At 50.7% G+C, this 20243-nt stretch overlaps 2 protein-coding genes across 2 annotated transcripts in view; one reads left to right on the top strand and one right to left on the bottom strand.

Annotated features, from left to right (window-relative positions):
* TEDC2 (tubulin epsilon and delta complex 2) overlaps nucleotides 1-9622 on the bottom strand; it is a 34324-nt gene extending 24702 nt beyond the window's left edge. The window contains exon 1 of the mRNA XM_066561132.1: nucleotides 9481-9622. Within this exon, the coding sequence (XP_066417229.1) occupies nucleotides 9481-9622 (142 nt within the window). The remainder of the gene's footprint in view (nucleotides 1-9480) is intronic.
* A 4637-nt stretch (nucleotides 9623-14259) lies between these two features.
* Nucleotides 14260-20243, top strand: part of LOC136563496 (ankyrin repeat and fibronectin type-III domain-containing protein 1-like) — a 239083-nt gene continuing 233099 nt past the window's right edge. Inside the window, exon 1 of the mRNA XM_066560904.1 lies at nucleotides 14260-14376. The gene's annotated coding sequence lies outside the window, so the exon portion shown is untranslated. The remainder of the gene's footprint in view (nucleotides 14377-20243) is intronic.

The raw sequence follows: 20243 nt of genomic DNA, 5'->3' as shown, positions 1-20243 counted from the left end.
GTCAGAAATGAGGAAGCAGAGAGTTGAACAAGAACGATTGAAAACATTGGGTGTACAGTATTAAATACTAGAAAAACAATATGCTGATGGGGAATTACCTTCCCCAGACAGGAACCTGTTCATTGATTTGATGCAAGAAATCGCAACAGAATTGGGTTTGTCGAATTGTTGGATTTGTGGGGGGCTGAAATCTGCAGAAAAATGGCCTTGGAAAGGGGAAGGTTTGGCTCCAGAACAACTCTTGAAGCGGGACAATCTGAGGGTCTCAAAATTGGCGCAGAGACCTGAGGGGTGGATTTTGGACCAAAGGGTGATTGGTACAATCTACGTCAGTCGGGAAGGAAGGGAGTACACCGAGATGGTGGGATACACTCCTTGTGCATCTACCGTGACGGTGAACTCAGACACAAAAAGCAAGGTCTGGCACCCAGCCCCTCCTTTGGGGTACTGGAGCCAGAAGAACGAGACAAATTGTGAGTGGGACAAAAGGATGGGATTGTGCTGGGTCAAAAATCCAGGAGCCAACCCTTTCCAATCCTTGGAAGGAATGAGGGAATACTGGGGAGACCCAGGGAAAATAAATGGAAAGCCCCTGATGGAATTTACTGGATCTGTGGAAAGAAGGCATACAGTGAGTTACCCCCAATGTGGAAGGGATCATGCACTTTAGGCATGATCCGACCAGTTTTTTTTTACTCTCCTAAGGACAAAAAGTAATCTGTTGGCGGCTCCTTTATACAAGACCCTGAGGAGGGAGAGAAGAAGCTTGAAAAAGATAATACCGGTGATAAGTGGTAAACAAAGCTGGGGGGAGGAAGAGTGGCCAGCGGCACGAATAATTGATTATTATGGGCCGGCCACATGGGCCCAGGATGGAAGCTACGGGTATAGGACTCCGATTTATCTACGGAACAGACTGATCAGGCTGCAGGCAGTTGTGGAAATTGTTTCAAATCACACCTCTGAAGCCCTGGGTTTACTGAGTCAGCAGCACACCCAGGTATGGGCCTTTGTGTACCAGAATCGAATAGCTCTAGACTATTTGCTGGCTGGGGAAGGGGGATTGTGTGGAAAATTCAGTGAATAGAAATGTTGTATTGAGATCGATGATTATGGGGAAACCATAAGAGGTTTGGCGGCCAAAATCAAAAAGGTGGCCTATGTCCCTGTTCAAAAATGGAATTCAATCTTACAGTCTTCATGGTGGGACAAACTATTTGGTGGGGCATGGTGGAACAAAGTAATGTTTCTTGTGCTCTGTTCAGTAGCTGGAATCCTATTCCTCCCTTGTCTGATCCCATGTTTTATCAGACTGGTCCACTCTGTGGTCCAGGGAATGCAGATTGCAATAGTTCCCATGGATTCAGAAGGAGCTTCCGGAGGCAGCACATCTAAGATCATGAGACTGGGAGAAAGGAAGTATGCCAGCAATGCTGCAGAGGCACTGGCAAAATTTGAAAAACAAACAAATGTGAAAATGAATAATGTAGGGTATCAGGGCATCCCACAAAGGGAGTACCGAATAGTGTAAAGGATTACTCTGTTTGTGAGGAACCCCTAATGGTGGTAGATAGATGTAGAAAATGAAAAATTTAGCAATTTGTAAGCATGAATTAAATTGGTGAAATAAATGGGGAGGGATTGCAGTATATGGTAGAGATAATTCATGCTATTTATGTATAAAATATTGTAAAATCCAAGCTATGTCTTTTGACCACCCCAGCCAGGAGCAGAGTCTTATTTTCATTCAATTAGTTCCCGGATCACGTTAAGATAATATCAAGTCTGTTAATGTAAGAATGGAACCTTCCTGGGCCATGATCGCTGACTTCCCTGCAATGTCCGGGCCACTCAAGGGTGATCTGCCCCTCGAAGATTGCATTGACTACCAGTGCCACCCTTTACATGTGAATGCTGACTTCTCCGGAGTGCTCTGACAACATCCAGACACCTGGAACCAGACTTTTGTCTATCCCTGCACATGTATGGCCCCAGTTCTGCATGTGAAGAGACACAAAGGAACATTCGGTCATTTCTGCCTCAGGCAGAATAAACTGTATAAAAGCTCACTGCACGAAGCAGTCGAAGTGAACTGAAGGGGAGACTCTGATATTTTGGTGGTCAGATCCAGGTTCACCCAGTGCCAATCCCAGGGCTGATGCTGCCTTGGCTGTGGTGGCTTTTTTTCCTTGAAATTCTGTTTTGCTGACCATCTAATAAATCATTGCTAAATTTTCTTATAAATTTGGCTTCTGATTTGATCATTTATAACAGTCCAGAAGTTTGGAAAACCATGTGGTGCAAAGGCACAGGAGAGAATTGAGCTGGGAATAGCTGTACAAATAAATCTGCTTCAGTGCTAACTGAAAAGGAGCAAAGACTGAGAAAGAAAAAGCTCTGGATGCTCCTGTATCCATGTAGAGAGATCCACAATCAGTGTCCACAGGGCCCTGCTGGTGGCAAAGAAAGGACAATAAGCTTTATGATTGCTTCTCCATGGCTTTATTGATTGCTTCTTCCTGTCTTTTATTATTTTTCCTATTTAGTTAATAATTAGGAGTTAGATGAGAAGGGAATTGTCAGCTCTGAGTCTGGGGTGTGGTGACTGATGTTAGAAGAGATTGCAGTAATATATTTAGATTTTACTAAAGCACTTGATCCTGTGTCTCAATCTTCTGCACAAAACTGATTAAGTCAAATGATACGTGAAAGCTGATGATGGAGAAGACTGCATCAGGTGGAGGAAAGGTATCTAAATTTCTCCAGACATCACTGCCATATTAAACTGATTAATCAATGCAGATTAGCATCATTATCTTTGCTGCTGGTCTCAGACAAGACTTTCAGCTCCAGGCCATCACATCATTGCTCAGGTAAAAGCATTTGATGAGCTCCTTCCTGCTCCCTGTGGGCAGCAATCAAGCTCAGAATTGAGCTTGTTTTTCTTTATTCAGTTTCATCTTCCTCTTCTAGAATTCAAAAATTACTGCAGGTCTTCATGTGCTGGAAACCTCGTTTTCATTACTCCTGAACTTGATTTAAGGCCTAAGTTGGAGTTTCTCAGAGCATTTGAAATTCACTTACAAATTCTGCTGTCCATTTTGTGTCTCTCTGAGGGCATTCAGCCAAAACTGAGTAAAAGTCTTTCATATACAGCAATCTTGATATGTAAACACATGCATGTCATCTCTGGGAGGGTTTCTGATTTCTGCTTGTATCTCACACTCAGTTTCTACCTCACATGTCTGCTCATCCTTTCCTTCACTAGTCATGTTTGTACTAAAATCACCTTCCACTTCTCATCCTTATGGAGAATGTCAATGCTATCAGACAGGTCCAGCTCTCAGATTTTTACAGGGAAAAAATCCCCATCTGTTCTTGGTGCCATAGAAATAAAAATTCCTTTCTTGTATCAGCATTTTAATGCCTCATCTGTGGAAAAAAATATTAGTGGTGGGCACCTAGGTCCTCTAGGAAGGGTCATTGTTTCCTTACCATGTCATCTGCCCAAAGCAGGAGCTCTCCATCTCTTGAGCAGCTCCACACTCTGATAACATCTCCACTGAGTGCTTGAGTTTCTGTCTGACCCAGAAACAGAAACTCAGCCATCAGCAGAGGTGGTTGTTGGTTCCCAGCAGTGAGCCAGATCAGCCTGCAGAGGAAAAAGAAAAAGTTGCTTCAATTCTCCTCTGTGTTTTGAAGCAAAGACTGATTATGAGCCATCAGAGGTGCTGTGTCCTAATCAGCACCTATGGCGTTTATAAATCAGCTTTTTTTAAGATAGGTCAGCCATGGAGACCCTCTTCCATAACCTCCTAATTTCCCCAGGCAGTTTGTCCTGCCTAACACTCTGGAAAACCACAGCAACTTTGAAGAGGTTTTGTTTCCATCATAATAAATCAGATACCTCATTCCAGAAGGCACCACGGGATCTGCATCACACCCATCTGAAAAAATACAAGGTGAGTTCCCTGTGAATTGGGTTTTTATGTTGATTAGGGCTGAACCCAACTTTGGGCCTGAATGAGGAAAGGTCTGGTCCAGCTCCTGTAAGGTGAGGGGAGTGCAAGAATCAGTGCAGAGCTGCTGATGGGGTGGCTGAGAAGGTCTCAGAGACCCTGATGCCCCCAAAACATCCTCCTGTACTTTATTGTGCAATCACAGGATGATTTAGTCTGGAAGGGACCTTAAATTTCATCTTGTTCCAGCCCTGCCCTGCCATGGGCAGGGATGCCACTCACTAGATCAGGTACCAGGAAGGTGTTTTACCACTTTTGTTTTCAGTTTTTATCTCTAATTTGAGCTGACAAAGTTGTTCTGTAGTTCCCTCACTGGAAGGGCTGAGTGGCCATAGCCTCCATGACTGTGGCGATGTGGTTTGTAGGGGACATGTTCCCCTGACAATGAAATCACTTGGCCAAAGGCTCTGCTCTCCTGCAAGCTGGAGCAGGGTGTGGGCAGAGTGGGAGAAGAGATGTACTAGAAACTGGGAATGAAGAATTTGCTCGTGTCAGGTAAAATAAGCTTTAGTGGGAGCTGAAGGCAGGAGGGGACTGACCAAGGCCATGTCTCTTTTCCCAAAGCAGAGCAGATGCACAGAGTGGTGTTTTCAGGTGCCTGTGATTTTCTCCAGCAGCTCCCTCTCCCTGACAGGCATGGGAGGTGTCAGTGCTGTGCTCAGAATTTTGTTGCACGGGCTGTGGTTGGGGACTGTTTGGTTAAACGTCTCTGTTAGTGTATTCTAGACCTCAGATGGCTGAAGAGTTAAACAGGAAATGGGAGGTGAAATGGGAGTCTAGAAAGTGGGAATTAAGCCCCTGTGTGTTGCTGGGGGTAGGAGTAAACCCCAGGAGTTAATGGCTTGGACATAACCAGGCAGTCTGTGTCCTGGCAAGAAACTCAAGAGTTCATGGTCAAAGAACTGCTTTGACCTGGTTGTATTGAGGATTGAAAAGGATTCAGCAGCTCTCATTTCTTTCATTTCTCTTCCTCTGAGGCAGAATCTCCCAAGCCACTATAAGAACTGTCTGCTTTCTTGGAGCAGGCTCTCCATTTTGCTGCTGATGGCATCAGACCCCTCCATCCCCACCAGATGTGGAGATGCACCAGATGTGCAGACCTCTCTGCAAAAGGGGCAGCAGGAGAACCTTGAGCTGCTCACAGAGGGATGGTCCCATAGCCCTGAGAGCCCTCCTGGGGCAGATCCATCAGCCTGCATACTCAAGGGATTGAGCCTGCTGGGAAAGGAACAAAAGCCCTTCTCCTGCCTGGGAGGGGGAGGGACACCATGCTGAGCTTATGCTGTATCTGCACAGCAGATCATGAGACACCACAACACTCTTGAACTGTCAGATGGCATTTTTAATCAACCCAAACTTGACTTTTTGGAAATTGTAGTTAATTATGCTCTCCAACCAGAAAGCACAGGGCTTTGATCAGTGCTTCTCAAAGCAAGTATGATCCAGTGCTGCATCTTGTGTCAGCTCATTAGCAGCTGCCTTCATTATAAATCCTGCTCATTAGCTGGGTCTGAACTGGAAGCCTGTGAATTAAGAGAGGAGTTAGACAAGGTTTTGTAGCTGGGTCTCAAACCATAGACAACATAAACATGGTTTATGCTTTATAGTAACATAAACATAGTTTATAGGAAGAAGCCCTTCCTATAAACTGTAGGAAAGGTGCAGTCACTGATGAGCAGAAGATAAGGCCCAGCAACTGTCCCAGAAGCGAAGCAGGTGTGTTAAACAGGGGGATTTGTCAATGTCTCATCTGCAACCCCAGGCCAGGGTAACCAATACCATGTTTGAAGCAGGGTAGATAAACAGGAGTGCACCTGCACCACGTTCCTTGGAGCTGCACTGCCAGGTAAGGGTTTGGCCTCAGGGGTGCAGTGCCAGTGTTGGTGTTGGTGTTGTCAGCCTCACTCACCACACAGACATTGGCACTTTAAAGCACAGCTGGTGTCTTGACCCTGGAACAGCAACTCACTCCAGGAGACTTGTCCATGAGGCTGCCCTGCCATCGTGGAATCGTTGTTCTTCATAAGCTTATAGAGGACTGGAAAGTGAGAGATGTTCAGGGTTAATTATAGTTCATTTTTCTGGTAACCCATTGTTCCATGGCAGATTTAGAGCTGCCTGAGGGAGGTTAAGAGCCACTTTGTCCAACTATGGAAATCAATCTAAAATAGAAATAGTGTGATGAGGGAGTGTTGCGGAGGCTTGTAAAATTGAGACACATAATATATTCAAACAAGATTTATTTTATATACCAGTTAAACCAGATTAACTGGTTTTATTAAACCAATTCAATAAATTAAGCCAATTAAGCTGCATCAGGATTCAAATACAGATTCATGATGTCCAGTGGAATTGGTTCTACTCGAATGACTTCAGACTTCTTAAGGTTTAGAAGAGTAACTCAGAATGAGCTGGGTTACCCCAATGAGGGTCCCCAGTCTCTTGGAGTTATCTGAGGCAGCAGCCTCACATAATGGAAGAATCCCAGCTGCAGACCAGTTGGCTGCTCTGAGGGGGGTTGGCTGACCCCCAGCACCTACATCCCAATGAGCCCTGATTTGTGGTCAGCCAGCCACGTGAGCCCTCACTGGCTGGGTCTCACATCCCCCACAGCCACCCTGCAGACATGGTGGGGTTCAGCTTGCACAGGAGAAGGGAAGGGCAGCCAGCCATGACTGGTCAGGCTGGGGATAGTGGCAGTCACAGACTGCAGGGAGAAGGATGCCCATGACACCATGTCAGCCCTTTGCAGCAGCCTTTACTCCCTGCGAAGGCAGAGTGGTGAATCACAGGATCATGGAATGGTTTGGGTTGGAAGAGACCTGAAAGTTCATCCCATCCCACCCCTGCCATAGCAGGGACACCTCCCACTGTCCCAGGCTGCTCCAAGTCCCATCCAGCCTGGCCTTGGACACTTCCAGGGATCCAGGGGCAGCCACAGCTGCTCTGGGCACCCTGTGCCAGGGTCTGCCCACCCTCAAAAGTAAAAATTCTTTTCCAATATCCCATCTAATCCTGTCCTCTATCATTCTGCCTTGTCCTGGCACTCCAGGGCCTTGTCCAAAGTCCCTGTCTAGCTCCCTTGGAGCCCCCTTAGGCAATGAAAGGGGCTTTAAGGTCTCCTGGAACCTTCTCTTCTCCAGGCTGAACAGCCCAGATCTCAGCCTGGCTTTGTAGCTGAGGTCACCAGCCCTCAAAGCATCTCTGTGCTCCTATTAAATAGGAATATTCATTGAGTAGGAATATTTGATGTAATCTAAAATCAATGAAGCTGAAAAGCCCATTGGAATTCCTTGTTTCCTTTCACTTGTCTTGAGACCTGCATTGCTTGGCCTTCAGGAAATCCACATTCTGGACCTCCACACTGAGCAGCCGGGGATGCCCAGTACCATTCCCCTCATGGCATCCTCCTCCCCATGGCCATGCAGCATTAGGAGTGCCTGGGGCAGAGTCCCTGCAGAGGAGCAGCACCTGCACTTTGCTCTAGGGGAGCAGAGATGTCCCTAGGGCTGTGAAATGCTCCCAGAAAAGCCTCTCGGCCCCCTCCTCTTTACCCCTGTGACCATTAATTGCTGTGTGGGTCAGCACCTGCACTCTGTGCACTGTGGAGGCTCAGCCTGAGCCCCTGCAAGGAGCCACTTCCACCCCACCAGCTCTCTCTTGGTGCTGATGCTTTGCATCAAGGTGCTCTTGACTAAGAAGGAAAGCATTTTTCCTTCCTAAACCAGAGCATGCCTCAAGCATTTTAGCTTGGGAGCTCAGTGTATGCCACAGGTCCTCTGCCAGACACGGGCCTTTCATAAGATTTTTTTTTCTGTCTAATCACACAAAGAAAATGCATTTGCCATTCTTAGCAGACCATTTCACTGTGGTGTCACTTTCTTCATCCCACAGAATATTTCCCCCTGATTAACTCATGTGTTTTACTCTCTGTGCTTATGTTTTGGCAAACGTGAAGAAAGAGAGTGATGCTGTTTTCAGAGACAGACTGATGAGGCCCAGGTATTCCCAGTAACAAGCTTAATGCTAACACAGGGTTTCACAGATGCTCCTTGGGCTGCTCATCAGCACATTTATCTCCACTGTTAAATCCCAGAAGCCTTAACCTCCAAATGGTGCTAATGAGAGGCAGTCACATAAACCTTGAGCTGGCACAGAGGCTGCTGATACGAATCACCACAGTGTGAATGTTCTTAGAATTTTTTAACTGAAATTAAATTCTCTGTGGCTCTGCAGCTTGGCAGGTGGATGTGCACAAAATACCAATGGAAAGAACATGGAAATACAGGCAGTTCCTTGCCTGAATTTAACAGAGGTATATATAGTGTGTTCTGGAGTTAACACCAGGGGGACATTATGTCCATAACCTCCCATGGTTTCCAGCCCACCCTGCACTGCCCACGCAGCTGGACATCACTGAGAAGACCCTATCTAGCCCCAGTGAATGGACAAAACCAATTTTTGGGCTGGCTGATGACTCTGCACAGAGGCCCTGTCTCTGCTTCCATCTGCATCTCTGTGCACAGGTCTGGGGCAACACAGCAGAAACAAGAGAGCAACCTGCAGCTCGCTGCTGTTCTGCACTGCAGCATGGAGCTGCAGGGAAGTGGTGGTGGCAGGGGTCTGACATTGGGGCAGGTGATGGAGCCGATCCCCACGACACTGGCACACAGGGATGTGTGCCATCCCCATTACACTGGCACCCCAGCACACAGGGGTGCACAAAAGCACTTTCCTAAACCCATCAGAGCTGTCTGCACTCCCTGGCCCCAGTGCATTTGGTGGTGTGCCAGGCTGGGTTGGGGCTGCAGGTGGGCTGGAGCTGCAGGTGCCCGCAGGCAGCTGGCAGAGGGGTGCAGGGGCTGCAGGCTCCAGCTGGGGAGCGTTACCGGCTCCAGCTGCATCCCCAGTGGAAAGCAGGACAAGCAGTGGAGGGGAAATGAAATGATCGGCAGGGAGGGAGGCAGCACGGGGAGGAGTAGCCACTCTCAAAGAGGAGTTGGTGGTGATGGCAAAGCACTGTGACTCCTTGATCCTCCGGTTTCTCTTCGGGTAGCAGGAATCCCCAAAAGTGCGGGTGTGGCTCCCTGCTTTGACCCGTGAGTTCGCGGGGCAGTGCGTGTGTCCTGCCTGGAGCCCACGGCATCCTGCCGCTGTTCACGAGCACTGGGAGTTTGCACGGTTTAAAATTAACATCCAGCCTGGGACGGCATTTCACTTCTCCAGGCATCCTGCTGTAGCAGATGTCTCCAGAGTCTGAGGTTAGAGCCACTTAAGAGCTAAGAAAAGCCCCAGGACGATTTCCAGCGGGAGGCGCGGGCGGGGTGCGGAGGGGCTGCCCTGTGCCCGTGCCCAGCGCGGTTCGGAGCAGCTCCGAGCGCTTCCCCTGCGCTCCAGCAGCCTCGGGGGGCTCTGCTGCTCCCTGTGCTCTTTCCCAGCGCTCTAATCAGTGATTTCAAACCGGTTTGGTTAAACTCGGGAACGAACTGCATCGGAGCAGCGAGTTCCCGTCCCGGCTGAGCCACGGTAAGTGCCGCTGTCCCCGCGGGGCGGAAGCCCCGGGACACGAACCGGCTCCGCGGGGCCGGCCCGGGCAGCTCCATCCCGGGGCGGGGCGGGCTGGGCCGGGCTGGGCTCCGGGGCCGCCCCCATCGCCGCTTCCTCCCCGGGCTCCGGCCGGAGCCCGGTGCCCTCCGTACGGCGGCAGCGGGGCCGCGTCCCGGGCGGGCGCTCCGGCTGCGCCGCGGGACGGGCCCGAGGGACGGCGGAGCAAGTGAGCGGCTTCTCCCTTCTTCCCTCTTCTCCTCCCTTTTCCCCTCCTCTCCTCCCTTCCTCGTGGTCCCCCCGCCTCGCCCGCGGCTGTCGGGAGCGCAGGGCTCTGCTGCAGGAGCCCGGGAGTTGCAAAACATCTCCTGGCTTTGCAGCGCGTTTAAATTTTTTTTTCCTTTCCCTTTTCCATCTTACACTTGGAGTAGCTAATTGGGTAGGAAAACACGAGCTGCAGGGGTGGGATTACTTCATGCTCTTGCAATGCTGTTTTGCTGTTCGATTTCAGTCCTCTCAGTGAATAGAGCCTGCCTGGCGGTGCTGCCCTGGAGCGCTGCTCTGCCGCCAGCGCCTTTTTTCCTTAGCAGGTTTTCACTTTAAACGATTTCGTTGTCTCTGTTGCTGCCTTGGTTTCGGAGGATTTTTGCCCTTTTGAACAGCGGGTCCCGCACTCATCCCGGTCCATGGTGTGTGCCCAGAGGCTTCCTCCTCTGGCAGGTTCACTCCTGCACCAGGGCTTTTCTCCATTAGTTTCGAGGTTTCTGTAGAATATGTGATTTCCAGGGAAGTGGCGATGCTGGCAGCGGGCTGTTTACTTCCCAGCCTGCTGGCTGGTGTCCTGGCTCCTGCTGCCATGGATTGTCACTGCGTGGAGCAGCCTCGATTTTTCTCCTCCGCTGGTGAAAGCTGGATTTCTTCAGGTTTGTCTGAGAATGGGGGAACAGGGAAATTTCTCGTGCTGGTGACATTGAAGTTCAGCCAACCAAACCAGCAGAAATTGCTTCCCTGAGAATACAGTGTGTGCAGATGTGCTCCCTGAACAGTTTATTCTTGAATACGAGCAACAAGTTGTGTGTGTTTTATAGAAATAAATACGGAGCAGGCAAGTGCTGGGCATTGATTACTGAGGCCTGGAGTCAGCAGGATGCTTCAACGTGGGGGTGAGCAAGTTGGAGCTGGTCCTTGGGTTGGCTGGATGCATGTTTACACCAGTGAAGCATCTGCAAGTGGAGGACCAGTTTGTGTTTGTCTCATGCTCAGCTTTCCCTGTGTATTCCCCTCCAAAAGGAGATGATGCAGTGTGGTGCTCAGGAACTCTTTTTTTCTTGTTACCTTCTTCCTAAGGGCACTGTTTTTGCTCTCAACTGGCAATTCCAGCAGTGAAATAAGCTGGGGGCAATTTATCTTCCTTCTTTATCATAAATATTTTACCTCTAAAACAGTAACCTCAAAAATATTTAAACCCAGGGAAATTTGTTTTGTGCTTCTTAAGCCTGGGCTGTCTCCAATGGTATCATGCTCTGGGGTTGGCTGTTCTGCTTTATTTACCTGAATTAATTTTATTGTGGCACTGAGAACTCCCATGTGGTCCCTGGAAATTATACTGCATTTTGAGAAGTTCAAAACTTGCTGAATAATGGTGCTTTCTTCCCTGAAATAGAGGTGGGAAATTTCATATCCCAGCCTGTCCCTGGGTACCCGAAAGTTGACTTTTACAGCTTTCACCTCAGCAAAGCTGGGCTTCATTGGTAAATCTTTTTTAAAGTGAATTGTCTCATCTAAAGTTATGAAATGTTGATATTTCTCATAATAGTTGGATTAATTAATTAGATGAGTAGATATCTTCCTGCTCCCCTTCTTCTAAGTGAAAAACCACATCTGTTTTTATGCTGACAACAGTTGTTTAAATGATTCCCAGCCCAGGGAACCTACAGTCCATTCCTGTTTGCACCCTGGAGCTGTGTCAGTCTCAGATGGTCTTTCCCAGTGTAGGGAAGGCAAATGCCATTGGTGAGGTTGTTCCCCAGAGAGCCAGAGCCCTGCAGAGGAAGCGATGGCACCTGGGTGTCTCATTCTGGAGAACAGCCTCACTGGGATGAGGCATCTCCATCCTTGTGCAGTACCAGGAGCTATCCCAACTTTCTCCACTGACACCTGCTGTGATGTTCATGGGCAACTTGGGGTGTTCATCTGGAAGAGAACTCAGTGCCAACGTCCTGTGTGCTCCTCCAGGATGATGAGAACTGTGGTCAGAGAAGGGTCAGATGTTCTCTACAGCATGAGGTCATTATGGCAATAGGAATGCCAATTACCTCCCACGAGTCATAACTCAAGAGCAAACACTCTTCTTGTCATCTCTAAGGTAAGAGGGCACATGATCACCATTTGCACAGAGCTCAGCTGCAGAAATTCCCATCCCTGCCGTCCATGTGCAGCAGTGCTGGCAGGGGGAATGGCACAGGAGCAGGGCTGGGGCAGAGTCTGTGTGTCTGGAGCCAGCAGCAGAGTGCCTGGGGAGTCCCAGGCTGTGTCTGGAGACAGAGCTGCAGAGGATGGCACTGGTGGGAAGCTGAGCCAGAGTGCAGCCAGGTGCCCTGCGTGTCCTGGCTCCTGGCACCGGGAGCTGGCAAGGATGGGGGGCAGCCTTGGGGCACTGCTGGCAGGGCCTGGCTGCTCTCAGGTGCAGCAGTGCTGAGGCAGCTGTTCCTGTGGGGCTGTTTCTGTCCCAAAAGGAGAAATGTGTGTTGGCAGCTTTCCCAGCACCAGGATGGCAGCGAGGGCCAGAGCTGTGCTCAGCTTGGCGTGGAGTTTCTGCTGCTTGCAGCCTGCATCCTCTCCAGGCTGGGCTTGCACTCCCCTCCCAGCTTGCTTCAAGTTTTTCCCAGCTCTGAAGTTGAGATGTTAAATGACATCTTTGTGGTGAGCTGTGGCAGGTGAGGGATGCTGTGTCCTGCTGAGGCCCTGTGGAATGTCACAGCCTGTTTGTTTGCTGCAGCCCTAAGGCAGGAAGGGACAAGTGCCAACCCCTGTGGCTCCTGGCCCTGGGCAGCCCCACGATCCTGTATTCCATGCCTGTCCTGCTCAGCTGCAGGAGTCTCTCACTCACCTGTGAGACACTTGACCTGTGTCTCACTGGGCCAGAATGAGAGCATGGGGACCAAATCCTGCCTTGGCTGGCACTGCTTGGTTTTTTTTGGGGATGCAGAAAGGTATGAGGAACGACCACAGAGCTGGAGGATGGACACAGCAGGGGAACAGCAGTGCCATTTCAGTGGCACTGAATTGTCCTGGGCAGAGTTATGGGTGGGCTGGATGCTGATGTTCAGGTGGAATGAGTTACTGTGATCTCTGCTCCCCTTCAGCTGCTGGCTGGGAGAGGATCCTGTGTGGCTCGGCCCCTCAGGCTCCTTTGCTCCTCTCCCTTCTATAAGGAAGTGTTGGCATTGTGTCTGGGAGCTCTGCTGCCATCCCAGTGCTTTCACACCTTGTGATTGCACCCGTGCTTTGCTCAGCCACATGTTGTCCCTAAGGACAAAGGGACAGGATGTTGCTGGCTGGGATCCCCTCATGGGTGGCCTCTCTCCAGGATGGTGTCCAAAGGGAAGTCCATGCAAGAGCACAGGTACTTTTTCTTTTTTTTACTTTGGGAGTGAGGGTTCTCTCTGCTGAGACCTCCTGCACAATCAGGGGAGGTTGTACCACCAAAAGTCTGCTTGGGTCCCCTTCAGAGCAGTGGCTGCTGTTTGGTGGCTCTAGTGGCACTGCCGAGTCACCCACTGGCGCTGGCAGCCCTGGCCAAGCAGGGCTGGCACAGCTGGCTCTAGGTGGAGTGTTTGCACCGGGGAGTCCAGGCTTTCAGCAGCTTTAATAGGAAGTTACTTTTTGTGATAAATTGATGGCTTCATTTTTTGACCTTTCAAAGCTTTTCATGCATTAGCTACATGTAGGAAATGTAATTTTCCATGCTGAGAAACCAGCTCTGAAGCAGAATGACTGATGTGATTTTTTTTTTTTTGGATGTCTGGCAGACCAAATTTAATGTGAAACAAGGCTCAGGTCCTGGGCTGAGCTCCTCTGCCTCAGAGATTTTGTGCCTGCATGACAGGGAGTTAAAAAGGGAAGCAGGGAGAATTTGGTAGAATTGTTTTCTTTTGATGGCTTGGAAGCTCCTGGAGAGACACCAAAGTAAAAGGGTTTCCAGACTTATACAGGGATTTCAGTGACTTAAAAGTAACTTGAAGGAAAAAAAAAAAAGCTAAAATGAGGGAGGCTGAGAACTGCTTGGTCTTCTGCAGGGCTCCTGTGATGCTGTTCCCACTGGTGGTGGCAATGGGGTCTGATCCTGCTGTGCTGAGCAGTGTTCTGGCAGCTCCAGTGCTGCTCTGTGTGCATTGAGGCAGCTGCCTCTGAGCTGCCATCTCTCCCCTTGCTGTTCTTCTAGCTTGCCAGGGATGTAGTGCTGGGTTGTCCCTGTTCTGGGTGCTTTGGGATTAGCATTTATAAGCCTTCTTCCAAAAGAGAGGCAGAAACCTACTTGGCTCAAGAACTTGCCCATTTTCCCCATGGTTATAGAATGTTCTTTGTGTGCCTGCACATTGCCCTGGTGCCAGTACCCAGCCTGGTTCTGGGCATGTGTAACCAGTCTAACGCCCAGTTTTGGTTGTGTTTCTTTACAGGAGGCACCTGGGGACATCACTTGGAGGTGCTCTGTGCCCATGTCTGCAGCACAGAGGTGGCAGAGGGTGACTTTGCCTCTCAGAGCATCGCGAGTGACACCGTGAGAGCTCCCGCACGCGTCAGCCTGCAAGTGGTAAGAGTCGGGCAGGGCAGCTGCCTGTCTTGCTTTTAGTATTTCATGGAGTGCTAAGAATGTGTGAGCTGCATAAGAGCCCAGAAGTCCCTGGGATGTGAGCTCAGGTGAAGCTCCCCCCTGCCACACAGTGCTGTGCTGGCTCAGTGGTAACAGAGCAGTTGCCCTCTGGCTGTGATTGAGCTCCTTAGATCGAATCTCTTTGCTGTTTTGCTGCACAAACATCCCTTTCTAACAGTGCAGAGGGGTAAGTGGACTAATCCTTTCTTTAAATGCATTTAACCTATGTGTGAGCCTTGGCTGGGAACTGTAAAGCACATGGCCACAAACCCTGTCACCTCTCAGCAGGTGCAGGCAGCACTCCTGGTGCAGCCCTGCAAGGCCAGGGGGGTTGAGCTGCTGAACTCCAGACAAGCCTGTGGGGACCTCAAAGAGCATCATCTCCTTTTGTGCTGGGCTTTTCCTTATCTTTGAGATAGGGAGAGGTGATTTCCCAGCCCTCCTCAAAAGCAGAGCTGTAAGATCTTGTTAATTAGTGATTAGAAATGCCCCGAGGCTTTTGGCTACAGGGCAGAGGGAAAGGCAGGCTGGGGGATGGGGGTGTTGTGTGGGAGCACTGTCTTGAGGTCTTGTTGTCCCTGCTGTTCCAAGTGTAGGGGAAATTTCGGCTTGGCCTTGGAGTGGGAGCTGTGTGGTGCCTGCGGTGCTGAAGCACAGCCCCGTGAGCAGGTGACTCTGTGACAGGGGCAGGGTTAAATCAGGCCCTGACTGCCGGTGATTCTGAGTGAGAAGTGTTTAAGCCCTCCCAGTCTGTCTCCTGCTGCCCGCTGGGATCCCAGCCACTCCTGGAGCAGCAGGATCCTTGTCCCAGCCCTCAGGAAGGGGCTGTTCCCTCTGCTGAACCTGACAGATCCCAGCTTCTCTTTCTCGGGCATGAGGAGAGATGCCCTTGCTGGGGCAGCTTGCTCTGAAGCTGGTACATGCTGAATGTCCCTGGCGTGTCTGTAAGTACACAAAAGATGAAGGGGAAAGCATAATTTGAAAAGGTGGCTCTTCATGGAAGTTCTTGGGAAGGATCCTTGTTTGGTGTGCCTGTGCCTCATGCAGGACATCAGACTGGCTGGAGGGCAGCTGTAGCTCTGTTTAATGGCTAATGCCTTCTAAGAGGGGTGGTGTGAGAGCTTTAAGGAGCTGCTGGCCAGCTCCACACACACGGAGGTCAATAACTGTGGTGTGGAATGCGTCCATCTGTGTGACCCTCACGGTGAGTTTGGATGCCCAGAGTTGTTCTCTTCATTCACAAGGACGAGATGAGAGCTGTAGGTTTGTGATGCAGGAGGAGCAAACCTGCTGTGCAGGTCTGGCAGGGATCTGCTCTGGCTGGGATGTAGCAGCTTGACCTAGTGCCTGCTTTGAAGAGGCAGGGAAGGCAGGGCTGCCCCCACACCGGCCCTGCACCTCGGGTTATTGTTCCTGGCTGCAGGGTGATGTTTCTGCATGCTCTCAATCCAGATTGCTTCCCAGGAAGCAGCCTCTGGATATGCGGGTGTTGGCTTGGGTTTCCTCCTATGCAAATGAGTTTATAGGAATGTACTAAGCTCCTTTACAAAACAGCTTGAGCGCTAATGAAAGACATCACTGTGTAAGGGAGAAATATTGTTAGCCCATTACTACCATCGTTAACGAGGTCACAGCATTGCCTTGCAACAAAATTAGTTTGTTTTGCTCTAATCAGTTTTAGTGGCTAGAGTGCTCAATAATTACTCATGTCCTTGTGAAAGGGATGGGACAGCATGACTAGAGCTGCTGGCAGACTGCTCTGACTCTAAAATGAATTGTGCAGATGATTTTTGAGAGGGCATCTTTCCAGCTGCACAGTGCCCCTGGAGTGATGGTGGCAGAGCCCAGCTTCAGCCAGGAACAGTCATGGTCCATAGCATGGCTCCTGTGGAAAGAGTGGCTGCAGGGGGATTCAGAGAGGCATTAGCAGCAGGAACATCTTTGGACTCTGCTGTTGTCTTCATGTTTATGATTCTATTTGACTTACAGCATATAAATGTCTCTCTGAACTATTCTTTTCTCTAGTCTATGCAAATTTTCAAGACCCTAGGAGCTCTCAAATACAGCTCCTCTGTAAACCAGAAGATTTGCTCCTGGGTATTTGCACCTCTAGAATCTTCTCTTTATTTTTTGTTTTGTGTTTCCTAATGTCATTGGTGTGTTCCTGAAAAGACAGCCTGTGGCCACCAGGGAGGGTGGACAGGGTGCTGAGAGCCGCTGCTGTGGTGGTGCCCTGGCTCAGGAGGGATGGCTGTCAGCAGGCCATGCCTTCCCTTACAGGTGGGATGGTTGTGCATGTGGCTTTTGCATGTGCAGCTGCTGCCCAGCAAGAGCAGAGCTGTGCTGATGGAGACCCTCTCCTGTGCCTCACTCAGGGTGGGCTGAGACACCTCAGGACCTGCTCTGCCCTCGGTCTCTCTCTCTAGTCCTGTACCTGTGAGCTGAGTCTGAGTGCAGCTTCTGATCAAAAATCAGGCTGAGCTCAACCGTCCCAGCCATGCTGGAGGTGAAAGGTTCTTTGGTTCCTCTCCAGCCTCTGCCTGGCAGCTCCCTGGGAGTGCAGTGCAGGGACAGCAGAGCTGCAGCATCACAGGGTTGGAGCAGGGAATGGCTCTTGCTGTCACTGTGGCCTCCTCCTGGTTGTGCTCTCCCTTGTCCCTGATGGGTCCTTGCAGGAACCTGGGTCAGCTCACAGTGCCACAGCTCAGCAGCTTCTTTTAAGTGGTTCATTCCTGCTAAAGGGCATGTTTATGCTGGAGCCCCCAGCCTTCCCTCCCCTTAATCCACTTGCTGACTTCAGTGAAAATGGTGTTAATCTTTGTTACACTTTCCATTTCCTTCCTCGTATTTCCTTCTGGCTCAGTTCAGCTGTGTTTTCTCCCCTGAAGCTGAGGGAGCTGCTGCTGGGCAGGGACTCTCTTGGAGGGGTGCCAGGAGTGTTGGAGCTGGGGCAGTCTGAGGGCTGCATCTCTGCACCTCAGGGTTTGCAGGGCCACGACGAGCCAAGTGTCCCTTGTCAGGAATTCACAGGGGCCTTGCTGGGGCTGCTGCTCCATCAGTGTCCCCCCCACCTGTGGGCACTGCCTGCTCAAGGCCTTCACATCCCTGACCAGTCCTTCCTCATTGACAGTGAGGCCCAGCAGAGTCTTTTCCCGCTGTCCCTCTCTCCTGTGTTAGGGAGCTGTCACCAGTGCTCCCCAGATGCCACCTGAGTCCCACTGGGGTGTTCCTCCAGCACATATCTGGGTGAGGATCAGGATCTGCAAACAGGGGACCACTGCCATTTGCAGAATGTCTCAACTGCTGTGCCATGAGCAGGTGGTCTGTTGCCAGCCACCACAATGTCACCTGTGTTTGTCTGTCCCCCAGCCTTGAGCTCTCCTCAGGCTCATCAGCTTTCCTAAGGCACAGCCCTATGGGCCCTAAGCAGCTCTTCCCTGCTGACCCACAGAGCCCACGTCCATCCATGGCAGCACATGGTCACTGGGCTGTCCCACGGTGTCCTGGGGAGGCTGCAGCCCCAGCCCTGCCCCAGGCGCCACCCTGTGCCATGCACCAGCTGCACCGTGGGCCTCTCTCTTAATCTGTTTTGAATTTCCCACATTTTAATTCCATTGAATGCCTTAATTCCTCTGTCATGGAACACGGAGAGCTCTGTCCAGAAAAGCTCTGTTAGAGATGTGTATTTTGGCAATTCTAAAAATACACCTCGCTCGCCCAGGCTTGTGCAGGGTAGCCATGGCAACGTGGCTCCAGGATCAGGGTTAAAAACAATTGCACCAATTAAGGGAGAAATAGAGCTGTTCAAACTTATCAAACCTAAAAAATTAGAAAATATGAAGTCACAAGCACCGTGTGTGATGCTGTGGTCTGTTTTGGGTTGATTGAAACTGTGCCCCTTCTGCTCTTAAGGAGCATCCCAAGTGCTGATAGAACTGGGGATTCTCAGTCTGGAGAACAGACAGCTCCAGGGAGAGCTCAGAGCCCCTTGCAGGGCCTGAAGGGGCTCCAGGAGAGCTGGAGAGGGACTGGGGACAAGGGATGGAGGGACAGGACACAGGGAATGGCTGCCACTGCCAGAGGGCAGGGCTGGATGGGATATTGGGAATTAGGAATTGTTCCCTGTGAGGGTGGGCAGGCCCTGGCACAGGGTGCCCAGAGCAACTGGGGCTGCCCCTGGATCCCTGGCAGTGCCCAAGGCCAGGCTGGGCAGGGCTGGGAGCAGCCTGGGACAGTGGAAGGTGTCCCTGCCCATGGCAGGAGTGGAATGAGATGGTCCTAAAGGTCCCTTCCCACCATTCCATGGCTCTGTGAGGGATAGCAGCCTGGCTGAAACATGGGGAGTGTTTTGAGGACAAAAGCATGATCTCAAGAACAGTTTTGGCCTGCAGTGCTGGCTTGTGAGAGGGTAGGTGGATGTTGCAGTTTGTGTGCTGAGCTGAAGTCCCTCCAAATCAATGGAAGCACTTTTGTTGATAGATTATTTTAGGGCTGGGAACACAGGCTTGGTAAAAGCAACCAGATGAGTCTGAAAGCAATGTGCTATTGTTTTTAAACTAGGTTTGCTAATTGTACTTTCTGGGCCCTGGCCACAGCCAGAGGAACCCTCAGGAATGTCATCAGCTTGCTGGGGATGGTGCTGGGAAGTGTCTGTCTAGTGGAGCTGGCTGAGCAACGTGGTGCTTCAAAAAGCTTTAAATAAAATTATTTCAAGCACCTTTTTTTTGCTGTGCCTCACAGAAAAACAGAATGAAAATATCTCTTTCCAAAATATTTCCAGGTTTTTGTTCGTGTTGCGGGCATTTTCCTTCCTTGGCTGATTGTGCTTCGCCACCTTGGCATGCTGATGCCATCCCATGTTTTTTGGGGGATGGACAGAGCGGTTTGGGTGCAAATGTGCCTCTGCCTGATCCTCAGAGAAGTTTCTAAGCTCAGGGCAGAGAGTGCTGATGCTACTGCTCCCTGTTCTTGGGCTTGAACCTGAGCTGGTGAGGATCCTGCCCTGCCTGTTCTCCCCGGGAGCTCAGCTTGGCTCTTGATCAGCCCCATTGACCCTGAGGAGCCTCTGGAAGCTTTTTGTTGTGTGTGGAAGCACTGGAGAGGAGGAGCCCGGGGAGAGGTCCCGGTCCCTGGCTGGTTTGGCTGTCCTGGAGCACACAGGCGAGCTGGAGGTTAAAGGCAGGCCGAGGGAGGTGATGTGAGGCAGAGGAAGGAAGCGGGGGCGTGCAGCTGCGTGGGGAGGATGCTGCGCCCGGTGGAAAGCAGCACCAGGGTCTCCTGAGACAATTTAGGTGAAGGAAGCTGCGATGAAGTCACTGCTTTGCTTGGCTTGGTGGTGGCAGGAGGTGTCCTCAGCGGTGCTGGAGGTGAGGAGTTCAGGTTGAAGGTGGTAAAAAGCCAAGGGGCTCATGTGCTGCGTGCAGGGCACAGTGCCTGGGCTGGCAGTGCACACATGGGGAGGTCACTGCTGGTCTGAGCAGGAATGGACCTTAAAGTTCATCTCATTCCAGTGCCTTCTGTGGGCACCTTTAACATAGCTGCCACAGAGAGGGATCTCTGGTTTCTAGGCTCTGGTCCTTCCCTCCCTCCCCTGGGTGTGAGTGAAAGCAGCTGTGTCCTGTGAACACAGGCTGTGCTGCTGCTTTGGGTCTCAGATGGGTGTCAGTCCCCAGGGAAGGCAGGCCTGGGTGTCCCCATGGCTCCTGGCAGCTTCAGGGGTGGCATTGGCCCGGGTGGAAGAAGTGCAGCCCCTGTGACCCTGCAGCAATTCCTTCCACTTGCAGAGAAGCTTCAGGTGGAACAGGAAT

The sequence above is a fragment of the Molothrus aeneus genome, chromosome 16 (genome assembly GCF_037042795.1).
Source record: "Molothrus aeneus isolate 106 chromosome 16, BPBGC_Maene_1.0, whole genome shotgun sequence".
NCBI classification, from domain to species: Eukaryota; Metazoa; Chordata; class Aves; order Passeriformes; family Icteridae; genus Molothrus; species Molothrus aeneus.
This window is presented reverse-complemented; position numbering and strand designations above follow the sequence as displayed.